The sequence below is a fragment of the Dromaius novaehollandiae genome, chromosome 10, assembly GCF_036370855.1.
Source record: "Dromaius novaehollandiae isolate bDroNov1 chromosome 10, bDroNov1.hap1, whole genome shotgun sequence".
NCBI classification, from domain to species: Eukaryota; Metazoa; Chordata; class Aves; order Casuariiformes; family Dromaiidae; genus Dromaius; species Dromaius novaehollandiae.
Window position 1 is genome coordinate 25,395,203 of NC_088107.1, and position 22,148 is coordinate 25,417,350.

Consider the following 22,148-nt stretch of genomic DNA (forward strand, 5'->3'; position numbering starts at 1 on the left):
GAGCAGTCTCGAGGCTTCTGACAACCCTTCAGCCTGATCTCTGTGGTCCCTCTTGGTCACGACTTAGTTTATTTGTGGCTCACACCACTGCTGGTGGGACATATTGGGGAACTGTCGCCTGTCCCCACCAGCCCTGGGATTTGGGAACAGTGTCCCAGGGCCACCACAGTGCCCAGCAGGGGCTCCCTTCCCCATGGGAAACAAGTGGCCCTGAAAGGTCCCCGTGGCCCCCTGTGCCCACACAGGTAGGGACACCAGAATCCTGTGTCCATATGAGACAGGAATATTTGGCCCTGTCCTACTAGTCCCCTGTGCCCACACCCCTGAGCCCACACAGGCAGAAACACGCATGTCCTGACACTCTGCCTCCCCGTCCCGGCCCCATACCCACGCAGGACACAGACCTGCATAGCCCCAACTCCAGAGCCCCTGTGCCCATGGCCAGCCAAGCCACACTATCCCCAAACCACCCCACGGAGCCCATCCTCACGCAGGCAGGGAAATGCCTGGCCCCATCCCACCCGGTCCCCACGCAAGCGGAGGCATGCATGACCCGCACACAGGCAGCGACACACATGGCCCCATCTCACCCTGTCCCCAGTCCCCTGCGCAGGTGGGGACACGCATGGCCCCACCCCACCTTATCCCTTTGTCCCCCATGCAGGTGGGGACACGTGTGAGTGCGGCCCCCCGGTCCTCCATGCAGGCAGCTACCCCCTGCCCCCCCCATGCAGTCAGGGACACGGGTGGCACCGCCTCTCCCCCCTCCCACGCGGGCGGGGACACGCGTGCCCCATAGCCCACCCCCACGCAGACAGGGACACGCGCGGGCACCTACCCCCAGGGCCCCCACGCAGGCGGGCACCCGCGTGGCCCCGCACCCCCGGCCCCTTCGCTCTCCCCCCCCGCCCAGCTCCCGCGAGCCCCACGCAGGCACGCGTGGGGGCCGCGGCGGTCGCGGCGCGGCGGGGACTCACCGGCGCGGCGGGCGCAGTGCGGCGGGGCGGGCCGCGCCGGCATTTACATAGGGCTCCGCGCCCGCCGCCGCCTATAAGAGCGCGGCGCGGCCGGTGCCGCCCGAGCCTCCCCGCTGCCGCCGCCCGCAGGTAAGAGCCGCCGCCCCCGGGCGCTCCGCGGTCCCGGCTCCGCGGCGGAGGGAGGGACGAGCCCGGAGCCCGAGCTGCGGGCCAGAGGATGCTTGCCGCGGTGCGCCGGCTCCCCTTGCTCCTGCCGCGGGCCGCAGGGACGCTGGTGGGGGGACGGCAATGAAGTTTGAGGTTGGACCGTTTCCCCGGGAATACCCTCAACAGCGGTTCCCAGAAGTTGTACGATGGGGAAGAAATGCCGACGTCCCTTGATGTTGTCTGAAAATTCAACTTGGAAGAACAAAAGGAACAACTTCTATGTTATGTTTAGATTTTTCAATTCCTATGTACTGTTACCTGCTTTAACTTACAGAGAGTTATATTTGGGGGAATACCAACTTGGTAATTCTTCCTTCCCCCATTACATCTTGTATGAAATTTGGGCAAAGAGATAATGAAGCTAGTGGAATTCAAGTAATTAAAACTTAACTTGTCCCAGGCTGAAATGTTTGTTTATCCCTTCTCTTTCAGGAGGTCTGATTGTTTGCGAGCACGTTTGCTGGCCCGGGGACCCTGCAGCCGGACTTCGGTCTGATATTTTTTATTGGGACTTGATTACGGCTCCTACTTTTCAGGTAATCCTAGAGAAAATGATGCTGTCTTTCTTTGGGCTTGGTTATCCAGTGGAACAGCCCAGAATAGCTTTAGCAGAATAAGCCAAAACAAGATTTGTAAGTACGTGATAGCTCTGTTACTCAAGCAAAGGGTCTAGATAAGGTTAGGTCTAGGTCAGTAGTGAGTTAGACCATTTCCCTCTAAAGGCCGTCCTCTGTTAAACTGCTTGCTGTAATGATCTGCGTTCTCAGTGGAACTCTTCTGAAACCAAATGTTGCTTTATGGGTTGGAGAGTGAGTTCATCTGTACAGGTCCAATTATTTTGTGATGCTTATTATAATCCCCACCCACTTCTAAGCATTTTGGACTTTCTCTTTGTGCCTGAATTGCTTGGGGTTGGATCTTACCTAAAAATACAATTATTATTGTTTGCAGAAAATGAGAATAAAACCAATTACTCCATGTCGGGAAATTATGAAATTATATCTGGTCATGAGTCATATTAGCTCTGGCATCCCCTGACTTTTGAAGACTTCCCAGGGTAGTCTCATGCAGAGATGCTATTAAATAAGCAAAACAAAAGGACTTAACATGCAATCAGTTCTGACAGAAAAGATCTACCCCAGAAATGGGGGCAGCTTTGTAATTGCTACAACTTAAGTGTTGGTGGGAGTTGAAAGCAATCTGGGAATTACATGCTGAGTCTGCCACCTGATCTTATGTAACTCCGTCTCCGATGGCTTTGAGATTTGCTCCTGATGCTCGCGTGCTGCCGAGGAGCCTTGCATCCTCGGATCCGTGTCCCAGCTCCAGTGGGTTGCTTCCGTCCCCTCTGGACCAAGCGCAGGAGCAGTCCACTGCCTCCTCCCAAAATCATGCTTCGCAGTGTTGGGGGAGAAGCCTCCTTCAAGACAGGCGATAGGGTGGAGGTGGTAGACTTTGTTCTTCATGATGATGGCCTGGGGCTGGGAGAATTTTGCTGCCGTGAAGTTGATGTTTTCAGGGGCTCATTGCTATTCCGGAAAAAAGGCTGCGTGTGCCAGCGTGGAGGAGTCGTGGTTGCTGGCTTGAGGCTTCTTCTAAGGGTGCACCACGGAACAGAAAGCCCTGCTCGCATCTGCTGGAGGGAAAGGCCCAGCTCTGTCCAGGGAGGAGCTGCTCAACAGGTTTCTGGGCCTGGGCAGCTCCTCAAGCCACAGCAGAAGAGCAACTTGTGGCTCCCCCATGTTGCCACAAGCCCTTCAGGCTGTCTGAGCTGTGCCCCAGGCACCTCCTCTGCCCTGCTGAGGGCTTTGGGTGGCGTGTTTCTCTGCTGTGCAGTATTTCGTCATGCCGGTTTCCTTGAAGTGTTACATTTCCTTGTCCCTCTGGGGAGCTTTGTGACAAACTTCCCGCAGCTGGTTGTTCCATAGCTGAGATGGGGTGGAGGTGATTGGGGTTGGAGACCCCTGAGGCTTGAGACAACCTGGCAGGGTAGCAGATGAGGCAAGCTGGGCCTCTCCTGTGACAACCTCTCTCTCACAGGCTCCTGGAGGTGCAGGATGACTCTCTTTGATGGCGTTTACCCCTTCTACCCTCAGCAGAGAAAGAGCTTTGTTTTCGACATCAGCACCATCATAGTGATCATCGTCTTCCTAACGCTTGCTTGCAGTTTCCTCATCATCATCCCGGGCATCCGTGGACGAGCGGTGTGTGACCCCTCTTCCTGGTGAAAAAACGTCTAGTTCTCATGTTTTGGGGAGATGAGAAAGAGCTGCAGGTCCTTCACATACCGGAGTGCTCCCAGCTGGCCTTTCACCGGCTGGGAGTAAGGTGGAGGACAGCTGTAGCTGTTCCCCCGTGCCTGATGTCCCACCTCTCTCCCCACAGAGGCTGTACTGGCTAATCCGGGTTCTCCTCAGCCTTGTTGTCGGGGTGGTGATTGTTGGTGAGTGTTGCACAACTCCGGGGGTGGGCCCGTGTGAAGGATTAAACTCTGGGGCAGGGTTTGTGCCTGGGAAACATCAGCTGGTGATCGCAGCTGTGGACTGGCAGAGGCTGGTTGCAGGGTCTGCCCTGCCCCTGCAACACAAAGCAGGGGCTTAAGAGCACTTGGAGGTGCTCGCGCCCACCTCTGAATCAAGAGAGCACTTTGCTCACTCCAGCTGCTCCAAGGAGGCCAAACCGCCCCGCTTGGGTGAGCTGCACAGCCCTGTATTCTCCCGGCTGTGCGATCCCTCCTGAGCTGCCTGCTGCCGCGGGAGCACGGCTGAATGGCTCGGACTGTGGCCAGAGGAGTTGGAAGGGTGAAAGGAGCCGCGCAGTGACGTCGGGAGAGCAGGTCGAAACAAAATACGGGCAGGTTGGAGGGAGGGAAAACATTTTCCAGGGAGAGAGACAGGAAGAGATGGTGAGGGAGAGGATTTGATTTACTAGAAACTGGGAGGTGTTTTGGAGTAAATGGGACTGACGGGGGAACCAGCAAGGACCAGACTGGGCACTTCAAAGGTACACAGGGCTGCAGAGAGTCTAAGTGAAAGATGGAGCAAGGAGAGGGAAAACAGCAGGTGAAGAGAGCAACTAGCCCTAACCCAAAGTCACAAAAACTCTACAGTTTTGAAGAAAAGACATGGCAGATGACAAGACCATTTAGAGAGGAATGACAAACCACAGCTTAAATGACTCAAATCCCAGTTCGACAGGACAGTAACAGTAGGGAGCCAGGCTGTGACCAGATGTGTGGCACTACTGACTGATGCGTGGGTCACAGGGCCCAGTCTGACATATAGTGGTCACCCTCCCTCTAGGGGTGTCCGGGTGCTGTGGGGTGCCACCAGAGCTGCCAGGGAACGTGGTGCCAGGCTCCAGCCGACGAAGGGGTGGAGGTCACAGCTATGCTCCACAGCCTCAACCCTTCCTCAGCCCTGGAGAGCCATCCAGCGCCACTTTCATTACAAGGAAGCAGTCGGGCGCTGCTTGGGCACACAGGAGGAATCAGTTGTTTTAAAGGCAACATCAGGATTTTTGTCTGGCAGCAGCAGGACCCACCTCACTCTGTAGCTAGAAAATGTTCCTCCAGAACTGCTGTTGGATCAGTGCTCTCACAAGCATGGGGGAAGCTGATTCCACAGCTGAATTCATTTTCAGGCAGGCCTAGAAGGTCTCTTTCAACCTGAGATCACCTTCGTTTTTAGCTCATTTCAGTGCTGGAAAATTAAGTCCATTGCTAAGTTCATGTGTTTCAGAAAAGGATACTTTTGTTCTGAAAACATAAACCAGAAATGTTTCAAATTTTTCTTTTGTGCCTAGCTGAAATGACCAGCAAAACTGCGACAGCACTTGCCACCCTTCTCCACCAGCTCCATTTGACAGTGACATTCACTATTCACTAATAGCGAGATCTGTTACTCACTGATGAGCTTAATATTCAGCAACAAAACTCATCCCTTGTCCCAAGTCTGAGAAATGGGCTCATTTCTGAGCCCTGTGCTTGGGGTCCATAGTGCGTGCTGTGGTGTGGAGGCTGCAAGGAAGTACTGAAGAGGATTCCCAAGGAGGAATCTGGTCGTGAGGGTCGTCCCTGGGGATCTGAGCTTTCTCTGGGATCAGGGGAGTGGATGCTCTGTGAGAGGAGGACATGAGCTCTGCCAGAGCTTGGGAAGCTAGCTGAGGCATGTTCTTGCAGCTGAGTCAGCTCTCCTGCCCTCCTTTCACTCCCTTTCAGTCCCACAGCAGGAAAACTGCAGTCTGTACTTGCCTGAAATCCCCCTTAAGCAGAGCAAGGCATGAGACCAGCCCCTCTTTAGCCCCAACTTACTTTTCCTGGCAGCTGTCCAGTACACAGGGGACTGGGAGAGTGGCTGGGTGAAAGCAAATACCTCCTACAAGTCCTTCAGCCGTGCCTTGGTGAATGCGGACATTGGGCTGCACATCGGCCTGGCAGGAGTGAATGTCACGCTCATGGGTGAGTCTGGTGTCCCTGTCTGGGGCTGTGAGGTGGCCATGGCCTTGGGAGGTCTCCAAGCACTTTGTGGACTGCCTTGGTCTTACTGGCCTTGCTCCTGGCCCTCTGTTGTCATCGGGGTGCCCGTGCTCCCAAGTGGCAACACTCAGACTAGAGGGCAACAGCAGGACCTTAGTCTTCCTCCTCTGGCAGGAAACCCAGTGAATCAGGTCAATGAGACCATCAGCTACAACGAGCACTTTGCCTGGAGCTTCGATGCAGATTATGACCACAGCTACAGTGAAGGCCTGGAGAAGGGGCTGCCCAGCCCCATCCTCTACGTGGCAGAGAAGTTCACCACGCAAAGCCCCTGTGGTGTGCACAACCAGTATCGCCTCTCTGGCCACTACGCATCAGCCACTCTCTGGTGAGCCTCATTCTTCTGGCGCGGGTAGGGGAGATGCAAGGATACGGGAAGGGCCCTGCTATCTTGTCCCTAAGCCTCCGGAATTGGTGAGCATTGGGTGGTAGTTGCACACTACCAGGAGGAAAGCTGTAGGAGTGGAGGAGCATCTGTGAGGTCTGCTGTCAAACCTCCTTGGGATGAGCAGATGGGAGGGATGGTCTTGGTCCTCTCTGCAGCTGAACCCCACTGGGGTTGGGCAGGACACAGGGGAGACTGGAACATGGTGCAGATCTCTGCCATGATGTGGTGATGGTGGCAGGGACCTGTCCCCATGGAAGGCAGTTGGAGCTGCTGTCCTTGGGGGCCTGGAGAGGCATCACACAGTGCAACCAGGACCCTAGATTCCTCCTTTGACATGGAAAACCTTACCTAGGGCATCCTAGTCCATGGCACTTGTGCACTTCATCACTTGGTCTTCTCTTGTCTCCAGGGTGGCCTTTTGCACTTGGCTCATCTCCAACATTCTCTTCTCCATGCCTGCCCTAGTCTATGGAGGATACATGGTCCTGGTCACAGGGGCCTTCATGATCTTTTCACTGCTCTCCTTCTCCACTGTGAGGAACTCCCCGATGTGTGCAATCCAGTTTGGGCCTGCATCCCTTCACGTAGGCTATGGGGGATCCTTCTGGCTCACGCTAGCGGTTGGTAAGCACAGCAAGCTACATCAGGGAATGTCACCGTGTCCCTCTGGGGGTGTAAAAGTCCCAGCATTTTCTCCCCCAGAAATGGAGGTGAGATAGCTCAGGGAGTGCAGCCCCTTGTGCTCTGCAGGAATCAGAGTCCCAGCCAGTGCCTTGGCAAAGCAGATCCTGGTGGAGATGTGGAGAGGGCTAGCAGAATGTGGAGCACCTTCCCCATCTAAAGGGGGGGGGGGGGGATTTTTAGTCCCTGTATTCCTAAGGTGTAACAATGCAAGGAAGTGGGAAACACATGCCTGTCAGTTTTAAGATGCTCAGTGCAGCAGCTGAAGCCACCTCATGTGGAGGAAGGCCATCTTCTATAAGGGAAGGTATTGTACCTTGGTGGGGGGCCTATCGGAGGAGGGATGTGGGATGGGGAACATGCTGGTGTTTACAAGCATGCTCTCTGAGAGCATGTTGTTTTCCAGGCTTGCTCTGTTTTGTGATTGGGGTCACTGTTGTTGCACTGCACTTCTTCAACTTGGACCTGCTGAAAACCTTCTTTGATCTCCATGTGGATGAAGCGGAGGAGTGCCAAGAGATGGCTGAAGTGTACGTCAACCCTCAGTTCACCAACAGTGCACTGTCTCCTCCTCAGCCCTCCACACTCAGCCCTAAGAGTATCTAGAAGAAGGTTTTTCCCACTTCTTCACTGAGAGTGGGCCCAAGAGGGCAGAGCACGAACCCTTCTTGGGCTTCCCACAGAGATCCATCTCCCCAGCCAGCTGCCACCAAAGTGTGCACATATGTTCTGTTGGGATGGGGACTTGCTGAGAAGTGCCTCTGAAAGCTGCATCTCCCTGTCCACGCTGCCTGGGAAAGGGTAGACTTTGCAGAGAGCTAGCAGGCTGTAATTGGAGCAGCTCACGGCTCTGCAGCCTTCTGAGCTGACCATTCACCTGAGGATCTCTGTCGCAAGAAGTGGTGTCCATTCCTGCTCCTCACCCTGCCACAATGTGGTGCAGTGAGTCTCCAGTGGCTGGTTCCCATACTAAAAACCGAGCTCACTGGTGAGACTTCTTCTGCAGAGCACCCTGGAGACGCCAAAAGCCAGGGATTAAGCCTGCCTAAGCTTTCTTTCCCAAGCACTGATGTTTAGTGTAAACCTTTAGGTATACCTAGGAAAGCCAGGCATAGACCCAAACTCTGTTAAGCTGGATGCTGTATGAGCTAGAGTAAAAAAATCTGCTCCAAAAATAAGGACTGAGTAAACGTACGATGGAGGTTACCAGGGGGAATGCAGTGATGCGATGACTTTCATAAAATGCTTTCCGAGCTTAGGCTTTATTACACAAGAATAGTTGCCTAACATAAGCCAAAATGATGCCACGGGAAAGGCACAAAAAGGAAGAATGAGCTTACATCGGCACAGCTGGAACAAACTTGTGCTGGCTGGGCTTACCGCAAAATGCAAGCCTGAGGCCGAAAGTTAGATCCAGCCTGCTTATAGCCAAGGTGAGAAATGAAGTGCATCGAGTCACATTATTACAAATAAAAGATGTGCTCTGGGACCAGACTTGCTGACACTATGACGTTTCCAGCAGGTACAAGGAGATTGCCATAGCTGAATGTTTGATACCTGGGCAGCTTTAGTCCAGTTAATTGTAAGAGAGATGATTTCCATATTGTTTTGGAAAAACTCTTGTTGTTAAATTGGACTACTTATTTCTTTCACATGGTATTTGTATTGCATTAGTTTGATTTGTTATAGTCAAGAATGATTATTTTTAATAAATTTTTTTCAAAACCACGTCTCTGAAATACTTCAGGGCTTTTCTGGAATAGTTTCTGAAATGGAGGTTCAGAGGCTTGTCTGAAGGTAGCCACTTGTGAGTTTGAAGGAGGAGCATCTTTCCCTTGGGTGATGCTGCCCTGGCAGAGGTGCCCCAAAGAAAGGACTAAATTTTTTGGCACTTACCAAGGTACACCCTTGAACAATGTTTGCCATTAAAAGCAGCACACCACAGTGATGTGGGAGATCCTGAAAAGGAAGTGCCAAAGTGAACTTATACTTGTCCAAGGACAAGGACAAAAAGTTGTAAGGTTAAAGCAGCACAACTTGCAGTGGGTTGACTCCCTTGGGAAAGGGAAGATTCTTTCTTCAGCCTTCAGAGGTCAGGCCTGGGGGCCTTGCTGGAAGGTGCTACAACAAACACAGGCTATAAGAACTGGTATGGGACAGATCCCATGCCTTGAAATTATATGAAGTTGAGGTGTTTCCTACTCTTTCTGTCTCCACATTTGGCACTCTAATCCTCTCTAACCTCATCTCTTGCCCTTAGGAATGATTTTCCTTCAGGAACTGGTAGCGTCCTTAGTGGAAGAAAAGCTTTGGCCTATTACATCTGACATACAGAGGCGTGAACCCAAATTAAAAAAAAAAAACATAAACTGGATTCATCTAAAGCATTGAGTCACCATTACCAAGGCCAGCTCTTTGTGTGCCTGGCTGGTTTGCTAAGAAACACATGATGGGATTTCTGTAGCTGGACATGCATGGGGCCAGGTGAGCAGTTGCAAGGAAACCATGGGGGAATGCAGAGATCCCTTCACATACTGTACCTCTCATGGAGATACGTATTTTTCAGTGACAGCCCAGCGAGGTCAGAATAATGAGGGCTGCCTGTCCTGGGTGTGGAAATGTTGTGAGCACTGGCTCCCAGAGGGGAGATTTGCAGCGTGTCTGGCAGAGGACTTCTTCCCTTGCCACCTGGAGCCCTTAAGACCATTGCTGGCTGGTGGGTTTCTGTTTGCCCCACTGTAGGCTTGCTCCTGGGTCAGGCAGGCAGCCCCAGCATGTTTCTGAGAGGCCAGGCTGTGCTGCCAGCTCCTGCGGTGCGCTCAGCATCTTGGCACTGGGCTCCCAGCTTCACCATGGCAGGCGTTTGACCTCATTTCCCAGCTACGCCCGTGCTTAACTTTCTCCACACCCTCAAGCTGATCTCAGAGCATGTGATTTGGGACATGCCTGCATCCCTCTGTGTATTTTTATTTGTTCCCCTGAGAAAGCACTAAAAAATCAACTGGAGCGTAGCAGCGGGAGGCCTCCAGCTGCTCTGGGAGAGCTCGGCCAGCTGAGGTGCCAACTAGAGCATGCCACCTCCTTTTCTGGGCCAAGACTTTCCTTGTCCTGCCCCTGTCCTCCCTCTGTACTGTCCAGCGCCACCACCCCAAGACATCTCAAGGACCGGTTTTGAAGTGGAGGTGGCCACATGTGGCTGAAGGATGCACATGCATGAGGCCCATGGCATGTGGCCATTTCTTTCTCAGCCTGACACTGGAGGAAGCACTGGCAGAGAAGAAAGGGGTGACTGCTAAGAAGCACCCAACACCCCATCTCCAGCAGTGAATATCAAAGCCATGAGGCTGTGGACCTGCTCAGTTTGCTTCATGGCTGTGCGGGGATATCAGAGGCTGTTATCTGTGGCCTGGCAGGAGTGTGCCTATCTCCCCAGCCCTCTGCTTGGGGACAGCTGCTAGAGAAGGCCACCGGCAGGGATGGGAAAGCTGACAAGTGATGGTGACCACTTGCCAGCTTTTGCCCCAGCACTGGGGGGACAAGGTTTGTCAGCATCTCCAAGGAGCCCGGTGCCCTTCTAGCTGGCATTATTTGTCCTACGGTGCTTATGGGAGCTGCTGTGCAGGTGGTTTGGGGCTGCAGGGACAGAGGCTTGGTGGTCCAGAAACTTTCCCTGGGGGATACATATTTGAGCAACTTTCTTTTTGGCTCAGGGATGATTATTTTGCCTCACTGCATGTTATTATAGCAGCTTATTGACATGCACTGTAACAGTTGTGCTTATACAGACCCTAAGCAGTGCTGCTGTAGGACCTACCTCCTCCATCCATCACAGATCCCAGCTCAGTTTTCTGGCTGGATTGAACTGTCTTCGACAACAAGATGTAAAATAATTGCCAATAAATCCCTGGCTCTCAGCCCAGGCTGCTTCTGGCCCCACGCTGCCCAGATTGGACCTGTCTGCTGGAGGGAATCTGGCATCTAACCAGAGTGCCTGTGCCGATAAACAGAGGAAGCACCGTGTGTGTCTTGGAGAGCAGACTGGGGGTCAGCGAGGGTCATGGTCCCCATGCCTGGAGGTGCTCAGCACCTTGGGGCATGTGGTCACTGTGCCATTTAGCAGGCGCTAGAGCTGCCCTCTCCCCTGCCACCAAGCTGGGCTGCAAGGAAGAACGGGCTTGGGACAGGGAGAGGTTTAGATGGGCAGAATTTCAGGTTTTCCCATTGGAAATAAGTGGAGAAATTAAAAGGTTTTGTTAGTGCCTGGGGTCTGATTCACCTGCAGGCTGAGGCTGAAGCCTCTCTTGGTGCACACCGTTGGGAGTATCATGGCTGAGATCTCTCAAGCCCAAGGAGTCCAGCTCCATTTTTAAATGACTGACAATGAGAATGAGGTCCTCTTTGAAGACTCTCCCATCTGGAGTGGGATGGGGGCAGGCTGCTGTGCCTGGGCACTCCCCCACAGAGGGCCTGCCATGTTGTGATTCCTCTGCAAACCTCCCTGCTGAGCTGGGGGCTGCTCCCACCAAAGTGTCCTCACGCCCAGGGTCACCCAAGGAGTTAACCCCCCCCCCCCCCCCGCCCCATGCTCAGCCTGCTTGCATACCTGGCAATGCTTTGATACCCCATTTACCATGTGTCATCTTGTCCCAATTGCCCTGCCTTAGTCAGATGCACCATGTCTGGACACAAAAGGGCTCTGTCAGTGAGTTTTTCCCTTTCCTATTGCTGCCAGGCCTGGCAGGTCTCAGAAGTCCATCTTCTTTGCTAGACAAGAGAAAGACCAGGTCCGATTTATTTCATTGAGATAGAGGGGAAAATACGTAAGTACAAAACAGAAAAAAGATTTTGCAAGATATGCACAAAGCGAAAGGGGTGCAAACCTGAAACATGCTCAGTTCTCTCTGTCCCTCCACGTAAATGGCCAAGACGCATCTTAGCAGCTGGCAGCCTGGAGTGGGTGGCTGCATGTGCAGTATTTCAGCACCACATGCCTCACAATACGTATTTTCACAGTTAAGCAGGATGAAATCAAGCCTTCCAGACAGGGTATGATGCCCACCTCTTACTGATTAATTACAGGCGCATTCTGAGGCACCATAGCACCTCTGTTCCCTTCTCCTGCTCTTGTTCCTTCTTGCTGAAGCATTCTGTCTTCCTCTCAGAAGGTTGCAAGAACACTGGTGACTCATGGCTTGTGACCGTCCACTCTGATGAGCTTTGATTTGTGATGTGTGAAACTGCATCCAGAGCCTTGCACAGAGCCCACAGAAGGGAGCAGGGCAGGAAGGTGGCTGCTTCTGGCCCTTTGCAGGGTGAGTGGACTGTTCAATGCTCCTCTGAGGTCTGGCCATGCACATTCCTAGGCTGCTCCTGGATTGTCCCTGTGGTTTCTGGGTGTTTTTAAGCATTGTAAAAAGCAGGGACCAAAACCCAACTCCTTGACTGTGCTTCTTCCAGCCCAATGTACAGCCCAACGCACCTCAGACCTGCTGCCCATGTTGAACTTGAGCTGTGGGATTCCAGGATGGTCTGAAATCCAGGATGCCTCCAAGATTTGGTACCTTCAACATCCCAATGAGTCATGGCCCTCCTTGCCAACCTGTTGTTCACCACACACCGAGAGGAAACACTGCACTTGGGGCATCCTGGTGGCCATAGGGCCCAGCTCTGCTCACTTGTCCTGCCTGCTGATGGGAAGAGATCCCTGGGCAGAGTCCCCTGGCTACTTAGAGGCCTCTGGGCTTGGGGTGCTGCCAGGGGGCTCATTTCGTTCATTTTTATGCTTTTCTCTAGTTTCTTTCATTTTAGCCTCTGCATCTTAGGGAGGCCTCTCAGTGTTTGTTGGAGATGGAGTAAATGGAAGAGCAGTAGCCCAGTAGCTGTAACTGGACAGCCAGGAACAGGGCCAAGATTCCTCACCGCAAAAGCTCTCCCAGCTGCTGGTGAACTGAATAGCAACAGCAAAATGGGGGCAAACTGTTATTTTTGAGACCTTTCCAGGCTTGGATAGTCACATCACCCAGTCCTTCATGTGTCTGTTCCCATTTGTGCTCTTAGAGGGCTGGGGCTGGTGCTTGAATTCAGGCCTCCTGCCAGTCCCAGCTGTCATTGCCTTGTGTCAGGCCATGGCAGGGGAAAGACCTCAGCTCACCTCGTCCACTCAGGGCAGACCACGTCCATGGGGAGAGGGGCTGGTGGAGGGGCTGGTGGAGATGGCTGCCCTCAGAGTGCCAGCACGGCTCACGCAGGTGCTGCTCAGGGTAGTCTCCTGTCCCAGTCAGGCCAAGAGCCACTTGAGACAGCCCAGAAAGCAGCAAGCCATGCAGGCAGGCAGACCATCTGGTTTTAAACCCAGTCTCTGGGCTGGTCCTGCAGAGCTGTGCAGATACATCTACATGCCTAATGGAGCACAAGCAAGAGGGAAGAGATGCTGCTCCTACCCTGGGCGGCTCAATAGGACCCTCTGTGGTGGGGGCACTTGGCACCAAGCTGCAACAGGGGCAAGGCAGGGACGAGCTGGGACCCTGACCTGCCTCTGTGCTGTGGCCAGATGTGCAGAAGGAAAGCAGGGTGTTCTTGGGCTTCACTCTTCCTTCAGTGCCCTCCCACCCCAGAGCCTTACAGTTTGGTGGTTGTCACCTCACAAAGCTCACTCATCGGGACCATCAGCATGTCCTGCTCAGAGGTGCTGGCGTCAGCTGGCAGGGAGGACTTCTCCCACCCTTCTGCTGCTTCTCCCTTTCCCTCCCTGTCATCCAGGTTAAAGACAAGTTTCAGCTTCTCTGGCTGCAGAGAATTCAGGACGATGACACCAAGCCCCAGCAGGAGGCACAGCAGCCCTGCAACACAACAGGGAGACGTTCATTACTGAGTGCCCCTAATTCTCTGCACATCCTTCCCCTGGTGTCCCAGCATCATCCAGACCAGGATCTGGGGCTGGGAGGCCAGCGGACACGTGGCATCAAAGGAAGGGGTTAGTCCCCTCCATTTGGTGCTTGTGAGGCCACGTCTGGACACGGTGGCTAGTTTGGGCTCCACAGTACAGGAGAGAAGTCAATAAACTCGGGCAGAGGGCCAAGATGGTGAGGGCTGGGGCGCGCTGAGTGTGGAGAGGAGCCAGGCTTGTTCAGCCTGGAAAAGAGGGGGGACCTAATCGCCATCTTCTGCTGTTAGAAGAGAGCCAGTCTCTTCTCAGAAGTGCAGTGAAAAGATGAGAGGCAACAATACAAGGTGTAACACAGGAAATTCCAGTTTGATTTAAGGAAAAAATTGTTCCCCAAGAGCAGAACAGCCATGGGACAGATCCTGAAAAGTAGAGGAGATCTCCAGCCAATGAGGATGTTCAGCACCTGACAGGACAAGGCCCTGTACAGCCTGATGTGGCTTTGAAGTTTACCTTGCTCTGGGAAAGGGCTGGATGAGAGATGTCTGAAGGTCCTTCCTTTTGGCACTCCTCTACACACACAACTTTGGCAATTCAAATCTCCTGGCTGGTCAGCTCTTTTCTCCCAGCTGGAAAAATGCTATCCTAAAGTCTATCACGCTGTTGCAAAAACATGGCCATCCAAGCGCTCACCTCTCTTCCAGCTCACTGTCAGTCCCAGATGAACTGCCCCAGCTGGCCACCTCTCAACATGCTCAGCTTTGTAGTCACTCAACTATATGGGGTAGTAGTACACTGTTACTCATGGGTCTGAACTTCCATCATTTTTCCTCTTCTGGTCATGTGCTAATAGCATGCAGGATTATTTGCTTCTGAGCAGCTCTGTATCGTCTGTCTGATCAGAATACCCTATTTGCCCAAGCTAGCTTTATTCATTGTCAGTCACTGGATTCTGTGGCACTTCTGCTCCTTTTTCCAACCCAGGGACCTCCTGGTCTTTATGGGAACATACTGATCCTGAGGTCAGGAAGGGACTTTTGCTAAGGGATATGGACATTCTCCCAGGTGAACTGAGTGGCTTTCCTCATTAGGAGTATGGAGAAGCCTTGAACATAATCAGTTTCTGTGACCACTTGTGGAGGGGGGGGAAGAGGTGCTGTTGGGGCTCTCCATCTTGACTGTGCAGCATTGCTGTAGGGAAGGAGAAAAAAAGCCCCACGAGCAAGCTGAACACTCACCTGTTGCTAAAGTCAGCCAAAAGGATCTGCCATAGACTGTTTTCAGGGAAGCTGGGCCAAACTGGATGGGACACTTTGGAGTGTTCCTCGCAGTGAAGAGGAAGAGCAATGAGAAGAGCATCAGTGCTGCAGTGAGCAGGAGCATGTAGCCACCATAGAGCAGGATGGGCATGGAGAAGAGCAAGATGGAAAGGAGCCATGTACAAAAGGCCATCCTGAAAAAAAGACAAAAACCACAACACTGAGCAGAAAGTGTCATGCTTAGAGTCTACTCTCAGGTCTCCTCTTTAAATCCTCTTGGAGATGGGTTTATCCCATCCAGCCTCCCCAGACCTTAAGGGGCATTGTAGAGAGGATGGAGTCAGACTCTTCTCAGAATCAAACAGTGAAAGGACAAGAAGCAGCAGCACAAGCTGCAGTAGGGAAATTCCAGTTGGACTTTAGAAAAAATTCTTCCCCATGAGCCTGGTAGAGTCCTGGGACCAGGCCCTCAGAGGTGGAGGGAAGGAACTCCACTCTTGGAGACATGCAGCACTGAACTGCACAAAGCTCTGAGCACCCTAATCTGGCTTTGATGTCAGCCCTGCTCTGGGCAGGGGACTGGTCTAGAGACCTCCAGAAGTCCCTTCGAAGTTAAATCTTCCTCTGATTCTATAACCCGCCACAACCTGCCACCTGGGCCGTGGTTCCACTCATTTAAAGGGAGAACAGTAACAGTGGAGAACTTTGCATGAAGACCCTCCTAGTGAGCCATGCTCACATGTGATTCAGCATCTGGAGTGAACCCAGCTGCCAGCCCTAGCCTGTATGTAGAATTTGGGCTTAGTTCACCGTGAAGGTGAGTCTAATGAATGGTTCTGAATTCTAAGAATGATTACGTGAATTTTACAGTAACTCTGCTGAGTATTCCTGAAAAACTCCCCATCACCATAGCAGGAAAGGTTGTGCATGGCTGGTTTTTCCTGAGAATGGCTGAAGAGATTTTTAGCAGGGAATTGGAGTTTGTGCTCATAGGAAGACTCAATCACAAGACTCGTTCTTCCAGGTAGTGCCTTTTCCCATGAACTCTCAGACATGAGGGGATGCTCTGAGACTGCTTTATATCACAAGGTAGCCTCTGAGCATCCTCTTAATGGTCCATCCTGCTCTCCAACACTACGTGTCATGCATGCCAGAGGAAGCCCCCCATGGCAGTCTTAGCAGGGCTCTGCATCTTCAGCAAGATGGCTTGGGAGAGGACCTTGAATCATAAGACCCAAACAATGCACCTTTTTTTTTTCTTTAAATGAAAAATAATCTTCTATTCAACTGTAATTTTATCCATCAGGGTAGAGAACATAGATAATGACTCCAGGACAGATGATCAAGTCAGGCTGAGCATTAGCAACCCTAGTTCTGTGGAAAGGTTGGTCCTCAACACTGGCCAAGACTTTGGCGTGGTCTTACTGGGAAGACAGTGACTCCCCCATCGACTCTCTGCTCTACTCTGCCCTTTCTACTTCAGTCCCCTCAGTAACCAGAGATCTCTTGCTCTGCCTTACCACAGCGTGAGGGATGCGTAGTGGCCAGAGAGGCGATACTGGTTGTGCACACCACAGGGGCTTTGCATGGTGAACTTCTCTGCCACGTAGAGGATGGGGCTGGGCAGCCCCTTCTCCAGGCCTTCACTGTAGCTGTGGTCATAATCTGCATCGAAGCTCCAGGCAAAGTGCTCGTTGTAGCTGATGGTCTCATTGACCTGATTCACTGGGTTTCCTGCCAGAGGAGGAAGACCAATGTCCTCCCTTAGCCTTGGAGGCAGCTCTGAAATCCCCCAGTGTGGAGACTCGGGGGACACTGCTGCCAAGCTTGTTCCCCATTGCCTCCTGTTGGAACATGCACTCACCCATGAGCGTGATGTTCACCCCTGCCAGGCCGATGTGCAGCCCAATGTCTGCATTCACCATAGCGTGGCTGAAGGACTTGTAGGTGGTGTTTGCTGTCACCCAGCCGTTCTCCCAGTCCCTGGTGAACTGTGTCACTGTGAAGACTGCAAGGGTTAGTTATGGCCTGGTGGCAAGCTATCTAGTGACAACATACACTGGAAGCACCTGCTGTGACTGTCACCATGGCTTGAACTTCAACCACTTCACCCCAAGGACTAGGCCTGGGTTGTGAGGCCTGAAGACATCTCAGGTATGGCAGAAACCAAAGTTCTTGTATGTCCTTTGCCAACACCAACCCTGAGCTGTGACCCAGAGAGAGCAGATGGGACAATTCCTCCCCAGGCCTAACTCAGCCCCAAGTATTAGAAGCGATGAGACTGGCCTGCAGGTGCCTCCCAGGCACTAGTCCTGCTCCAAACACCAGCTTCGGGTGCCCTGGCAGACAGCAGTGGGCTTTCAGTGAGTGCCCTGGAGGTGATCTTTGCATCTGACCAGCCTTTGTAGAGGAGATGGTTGACTGGGTTGTTGCAGATGCATTACCACCAGATGCCTGCACTTCCCTCTGCTTGCTGATTACCCTCCTGGACCAGGTTCTGGGCAAAGAAAAGGTTTGGTCTCCTCTGCGAGCTAGTCCTGAGGGCTGGACTCAGCTCTCAGCTGCTGTTCCTCCCCCCACCTCTCTCCTCCATCCTCCACATCTTGGTTGTTTTTGTGCTTCCCCGCCTGGCTCCCAGCTGCTCAGGGACCCATGCTTGGCACCCCAGTACTCACTGAGGACCACTGCTCCAATGAAGAGGCCCGTTATCCCACGCAGGAACCAGAAGAATCGCTGCAAGGAATCAGCAGAGAGCAGGGAGTTAGCACTTGGGACCAACCACTCTCTCTCCTTGACCCTTGCTCACACAGCGAGTTAGATGGTACGTAATAGGAGGAGCAAGGAAGTTCAGATCAGCAGTGCAATGTGTGTTCCTGCAGCCCAGGGCTGCTAAGTTAACATATCACCTGCTCTTCAAAAAAGTGAGTTTCAGCTCAGTCAAAACCTTTCAGAGGGAGGATGGGTCTCAGTCAGCTTTTCCAGTGCAGAACTCAACCCAAAGCACAGCATTTAGAAATGCCAGCTAACAAGAAAATGGACTTGCCCCTCCCCTGAGTCATCCCAAAGGCTCTGGAAGCACGTAGGAGGTAGGTCCCCATAGCTCAGGAGTCCCTCTGCGATGTGTGGGGAGCAGGGCCTGCTGTCATGGGGCACCCGGGTGCGGGAGGGAGGCACAGCTACACCCCCCAGGAGGCAACGGGGGATCCAGGCAGAGCAAAAGGGTCAAAAAGCTGATATGGGAGAGCTGTACCGTTCTCCCTATTGGAGGGATAGAAACACTCCCTTTCAATATTCCTGAACTCAGGTTTCCGCAATTTTCCAAGCTTTACATGTTTAAATGTGCTGACAGCTGTTCACAACTGGAGACAAAAACAGCTGTCAGGGTTTGCAATGTTCCCCAAGGTGGGAGCTGTTTCTCTGCCAGCTCCACTGTAAACCCAGGCATCCGGCTAGCTTACTGAGTGTGAGTGGCGAGCTCTGCGCAAGGCACAGCTGGCAGATCAGTTTATCACAAGATGGAGAGAGACATTCCCTTTTGGCCTGCCACCGTGCTGGAGCTGTCTGGAAGGCACAGAGGCCCGTGAGCTTACAGATGGTGTCATGACATGTGCAGCACACACCTTTGTTTTCCAGGGATTCAGAAAGGTGGAGCAAGACCATTGCGCCTCACCTAGTTTTTCTACTCCTGTAAAATCACTCTGGCTTGCTCATAGCTCAATCTCACCAAGAGCTTGCTACGCTCAGATCTGGGCTTACTGATCCTTATACATTTGGGATTGTGGTGTTTGGCCTCCCCAGAATGGGGTAGGTTCTGGGTTGGACTTGAGCTCACCCCTGAGGTTGTTAAAGATCCCAGAGCCCTGGCCCATGGTCACATTTGCTGCCCAAGTCAGTTATACAGGCAAGGAAGGAGGAAACACATGCGATGCAGCTGGCATGGACAACAGGACTTAGCTCCTCCACTTACCCCTCTGCCCCGGATCCCCGGCAGGATGATGATGAAAGTGGCCAGTGCAGAGAAGACGACAGAGATGATGACAGTTTGCGTGGTGTCAAAGGGGAAGCATGCATTCGTGTTGGGGTAGAAGGGGAAGGAGCCATCCCACAGAGTCATCCTGGTGCCAGGAGGGGAGGAAATCAGCACTGAAAGAGCCAAGAGAGGAGCAAATCACATCCCTGACAGCTGGTGGCATTCACTGCATGTGCTTCCTCCTATACTGCACTTCCATCCGACACAACCTTCCCCACAGAGCTGTCTTCTGTCCTTCTGCCAAAGCATTGCCAGTCCCATCCAGGCCCAGAGAGAGGGTTGTGTGCACATCCCAACTGCCGGGCTCTGTGGCAGATCCCAGAGCAGGACACAGCAAGCTGCACTGATGCAGAGCATGCATTGGTCTGAGGGCAGAGCTGGGCACTCCGCACTGCAGGTATCCTGTTTGGTTGCATGGGGTGGGCTTTGCCTACCAGCTAGCTCCCCAGGAAACCCTTCTGAGGGACATCCCAGAACAAAGAAGTTTCAGAGTCACTGGGCCTGTGCCTGCAATGGTCAGGTGTGTCCCCAAATGGGACAGCAAGATGCATACAAATCGCTGGGCCTTTCACTCCCTTTCTCTGCCCTTTCTTGGCCCCTGTTCTTCTGTCTAGGCTCTTGCTTTTTTTCTGGGCCAGATTTTTGTCTAAAAAGGCTGGTTCCTGTTGTGGGTGTGGCACCAGAATATGCTCGGGACACTCAGTGAATCACTGCACAGACAAACCAGGGCCATGCCCATCGGGCTGTTCCTCTCTAAGCCGCAAACAGAGGTAACTCCTCTCCATCCAAGGAAATGGGGATAATCCAGAGGGAACAGAGAAATTGCCCTGTCTGAGGCAGCAGGATGCCAGTCATTATCTGCCAACCCTCATTCCTTGGAGCTGGCTGCAGGTAACATTTTCCTATGGCAGGCAGACGGCTCTTGCTTGGAAGGTAAGCATGCAGTCATGTTTTTGACATAGAAATTGGCCAATCCACTGCTCTACTAGGAAAAGCTGCTCAGCACCCCCAGGCATGGGGAGCATCCTAGCAGCAGGGCTATAACTACGAAAACACCTGTGCCTCCCCCCCACACCAGGCCTACCTCTGCCTGCAGCTGTGTCTTAGAGCACCACGGCTGCCTGGACGAGCGATGCCCTGCCGGCTGCTCCTGCCGATCCTGAGGGCTGGTTGCTGTAGAGGTGCAGTGTGCTCAGGGAAGTTGGGGAAAGGAGCGCTGCCTTCCTCTCTGCGCTACCTCCCCAGGGCGGGGGCGAGAAGCCAACTCGGCATGCCAGGGCTGTGTTTCTCCCCGTCTCTTCTACAGTATCCGCCTCCCTAAATGGCTGGATCATGCAGCCGTTCCCACACCTGACCTGCCCTCTCTGGCACTCCTGCTGAGCCCTAGGATGGGTATGAGCCAAGAGAGCTACAGGCTGGCAAAGCGCCCTGGCGGTGCTGCAGAGATGAATGAGCCTGGGGAGGGTGGGGGGCTTTTCCCTTTCCTTACCTTTTCTTGTGGACAGGAAAAAATTCCAGCTGTTTTTTATGGAATGAAGGTACTGAGGCTTCCAGGCTCCTCAGGAGCCTGCTAGGGGCAGGCTGGGAGGTTGCTGGGGAAGGCATCAAAGGAGTAAAATCCCCCATCTGCATTGCCCAGTGAAGCATGTGAGCTCCCAGGACATTTGGCTCAGTCTCCTGAGCCTCACATGCCTAACTCATGGTTTTTGAATGCTTGGGGTTGGCAGTGTTGACCCTGCTCCAAACTCCATCCCCAAGGGAAGGTTCGCCAGGAAGGTCCCAGCTGACTGGTCAGTCACGGGGAAGGCACCCCGGCAGCTAGTGAGGGGACCGGCAGAGAGGTGCCCTAGACACAGCCCTAGAGAGGCTCCCAGCCCTGTTACACAGTAGAAGCTCAGATCCCTAGTCTGTCCAAAGAGTGCAGACAGTTTGGTTAGCTGGGACAGGTTGTGTTGATGCAGAGAGGCCCCAGCATGGCAGAAACGTCTGCTCTCCTGACCCCCATGTGGAGGTTCCCCTCAAGCGCTGGCACGGCCACTGCTGGGAGCTCCCTGCCTCGCCAGGGCGGGGGCATCGGAACGGCCAGAGCTTTGAGACGGGCTAATGTAGCACGCTCGTGAGCGTTTCTTGCTCGGTCCCAATGCTTTATGGCAGTGGATAGGCTGTCTGGACATCCCGAAAAGCTATGCTTCCCACCCCCTCAGAACAGGAGATAACAGAGGTAGGTAAAACCCATGTCTTACGTTCATGCTCAGCAGGACATGAGCTGTTTCTGGGCAGAGACTTTGCCATTTCCCTTTAAGTGCCAGATTTGTGCTCCCAAGTCTGAACACTGACTCCCTCCATGGTGTTTTTTTTTTTAAAAAAAGGCAACATGACTGGCACACCTGTATGCAGATCTGTGCTGCAGATGTGTGTGCTGGTGCAGGCAATGCTGGGGACGTAGCGTCAGCTCCATCCACAGCTGCGTCTGCAAAGTGGAGGGAGACGTGGGGTTGACAGCAAATGGCAGAGGTCCTGGGGAGTGATTGCTGGATGTCTGCGGGGCTTTGGACCTCTTGGAAAGGTGGAAATACCTCTCTTCTCAGTGTGGGGAAGGGAAAACTGAAGAGATGCCTGGTAATCAGCAGGATGAGCTTAATCAAGATGGGGAAAATACAACCATGTGAGGTGGTATGTCTGGTGTGAGAAGCGGTCTCACTAGGAATTAGACCATCACTCATAGCACTCTCTGGACCTAGGCGAAGCAGCAAAAGGACAAACTCTGCAATAGCTTAGCCAAACCCACATGGCTGCTTCGGGCTGATAGGTTTGACAGGGCCAGGGAGCTGGCTGGGCATCAGACACATTCCCTTCTCCCTCCTCTGTTGCACCAGCCACCACTTCTCCAAAAAAGCTGCAGTGCTCACCACGCAGGTGAGGCCTGGCGCCTGGCGCGGCTGTGCCTCTCCGTAGCAGGATGCTGGAGCTCGGGACGTGGGTATCATTCACAGGCCTTCCTTCAGCGCTGTTGCTGCTCCCGATTTTTGCAGGCTGCGCCAGAAATCAGCTGGGCTAAGTCAGGAACCGGCTGGGCTGCCTCAGCGCAGGTTACTGGGAGGTGGTGGGTTTGCCTCAGGAAGAGATTGAGACATTGCCGCTTTCATGCTGTTCAGAGGAACAGCATCATGCAACACCACAAGCCTG

General features: G+C 53.2%; 2 protein-coding genes across 3 annotated transcripts; one reads left to right on the top strand and one right to left on the bottom strand.

The window, feature by feature from the left end:
- Window positions 1-1,647: 1,647 nt before the first annotated feature.
- DUOXA2 (dual oxidase maturation factor 2) lies at window positions 1,648-8,518 on the top strand. Its single transcript, XM_026115115.2, has 7 exons — window positions 1,648-1,720; window positions 3,225-3,388; window positions 3,570-3,627; window positions 5,509-5,643; window positions 5,836-6,049; window positions 6,519-6,733; window positions 7,197-8,518. Exons 2-7 carry the CDS (start codon window positions 3,242-3,244, stop codon window positions 7,394-7,396), a joined length of 969 nt encoding a protein of 322 aa, XP_025970900.2. The 5' UTR covers window positions 1,648-1,720; window positions 3,225-3,241; the 3' UTR covers window positions 7,397-8,518.
- A 3,047-nt stretch (window positions 8,519-11,565) lies between these two features.
- DUOXA1 (dual oxidase maturation factor 1) lies at window positions 11,566-20,254 on the bottom strand. 2 transcript variants are annotated; one of them, XM_026115128.2, is made up of 7 exons: window positions 20,047-20,254; window positions 18,900-19,075; window positions 17,608-17,665; window positions 16,797-16,931; window positions 16,453-16,666; window positions 14,912-15,126; window positions 11,566-13,629 (listed from the first exon to the last, which is right to left on the bottom strand). In XM_026115128.2, exons 2-7 carry the CDS (start codon window positions 19,044-19,046, stop codon window positions 13,409-13,411), a joined length of 990 nt encoding a protein of 329 aa, XP_025970913.2. In that variant the 5' UTR covers window positions 19,047-19,075; window positions 20,047-20,254; the 3' UTR covers window positions 11,566-13,408. The 2 variants fall into 2 exon arrangements, with proteins under 2 accessions (XP_025970913.2, XP_064373756.1); XM_064517686.1 differs by having other exon boundaries at window positions 16,797-16,940.
- Window positions 20,255-22,148: the final 1,894 nt, after the last annotated feature.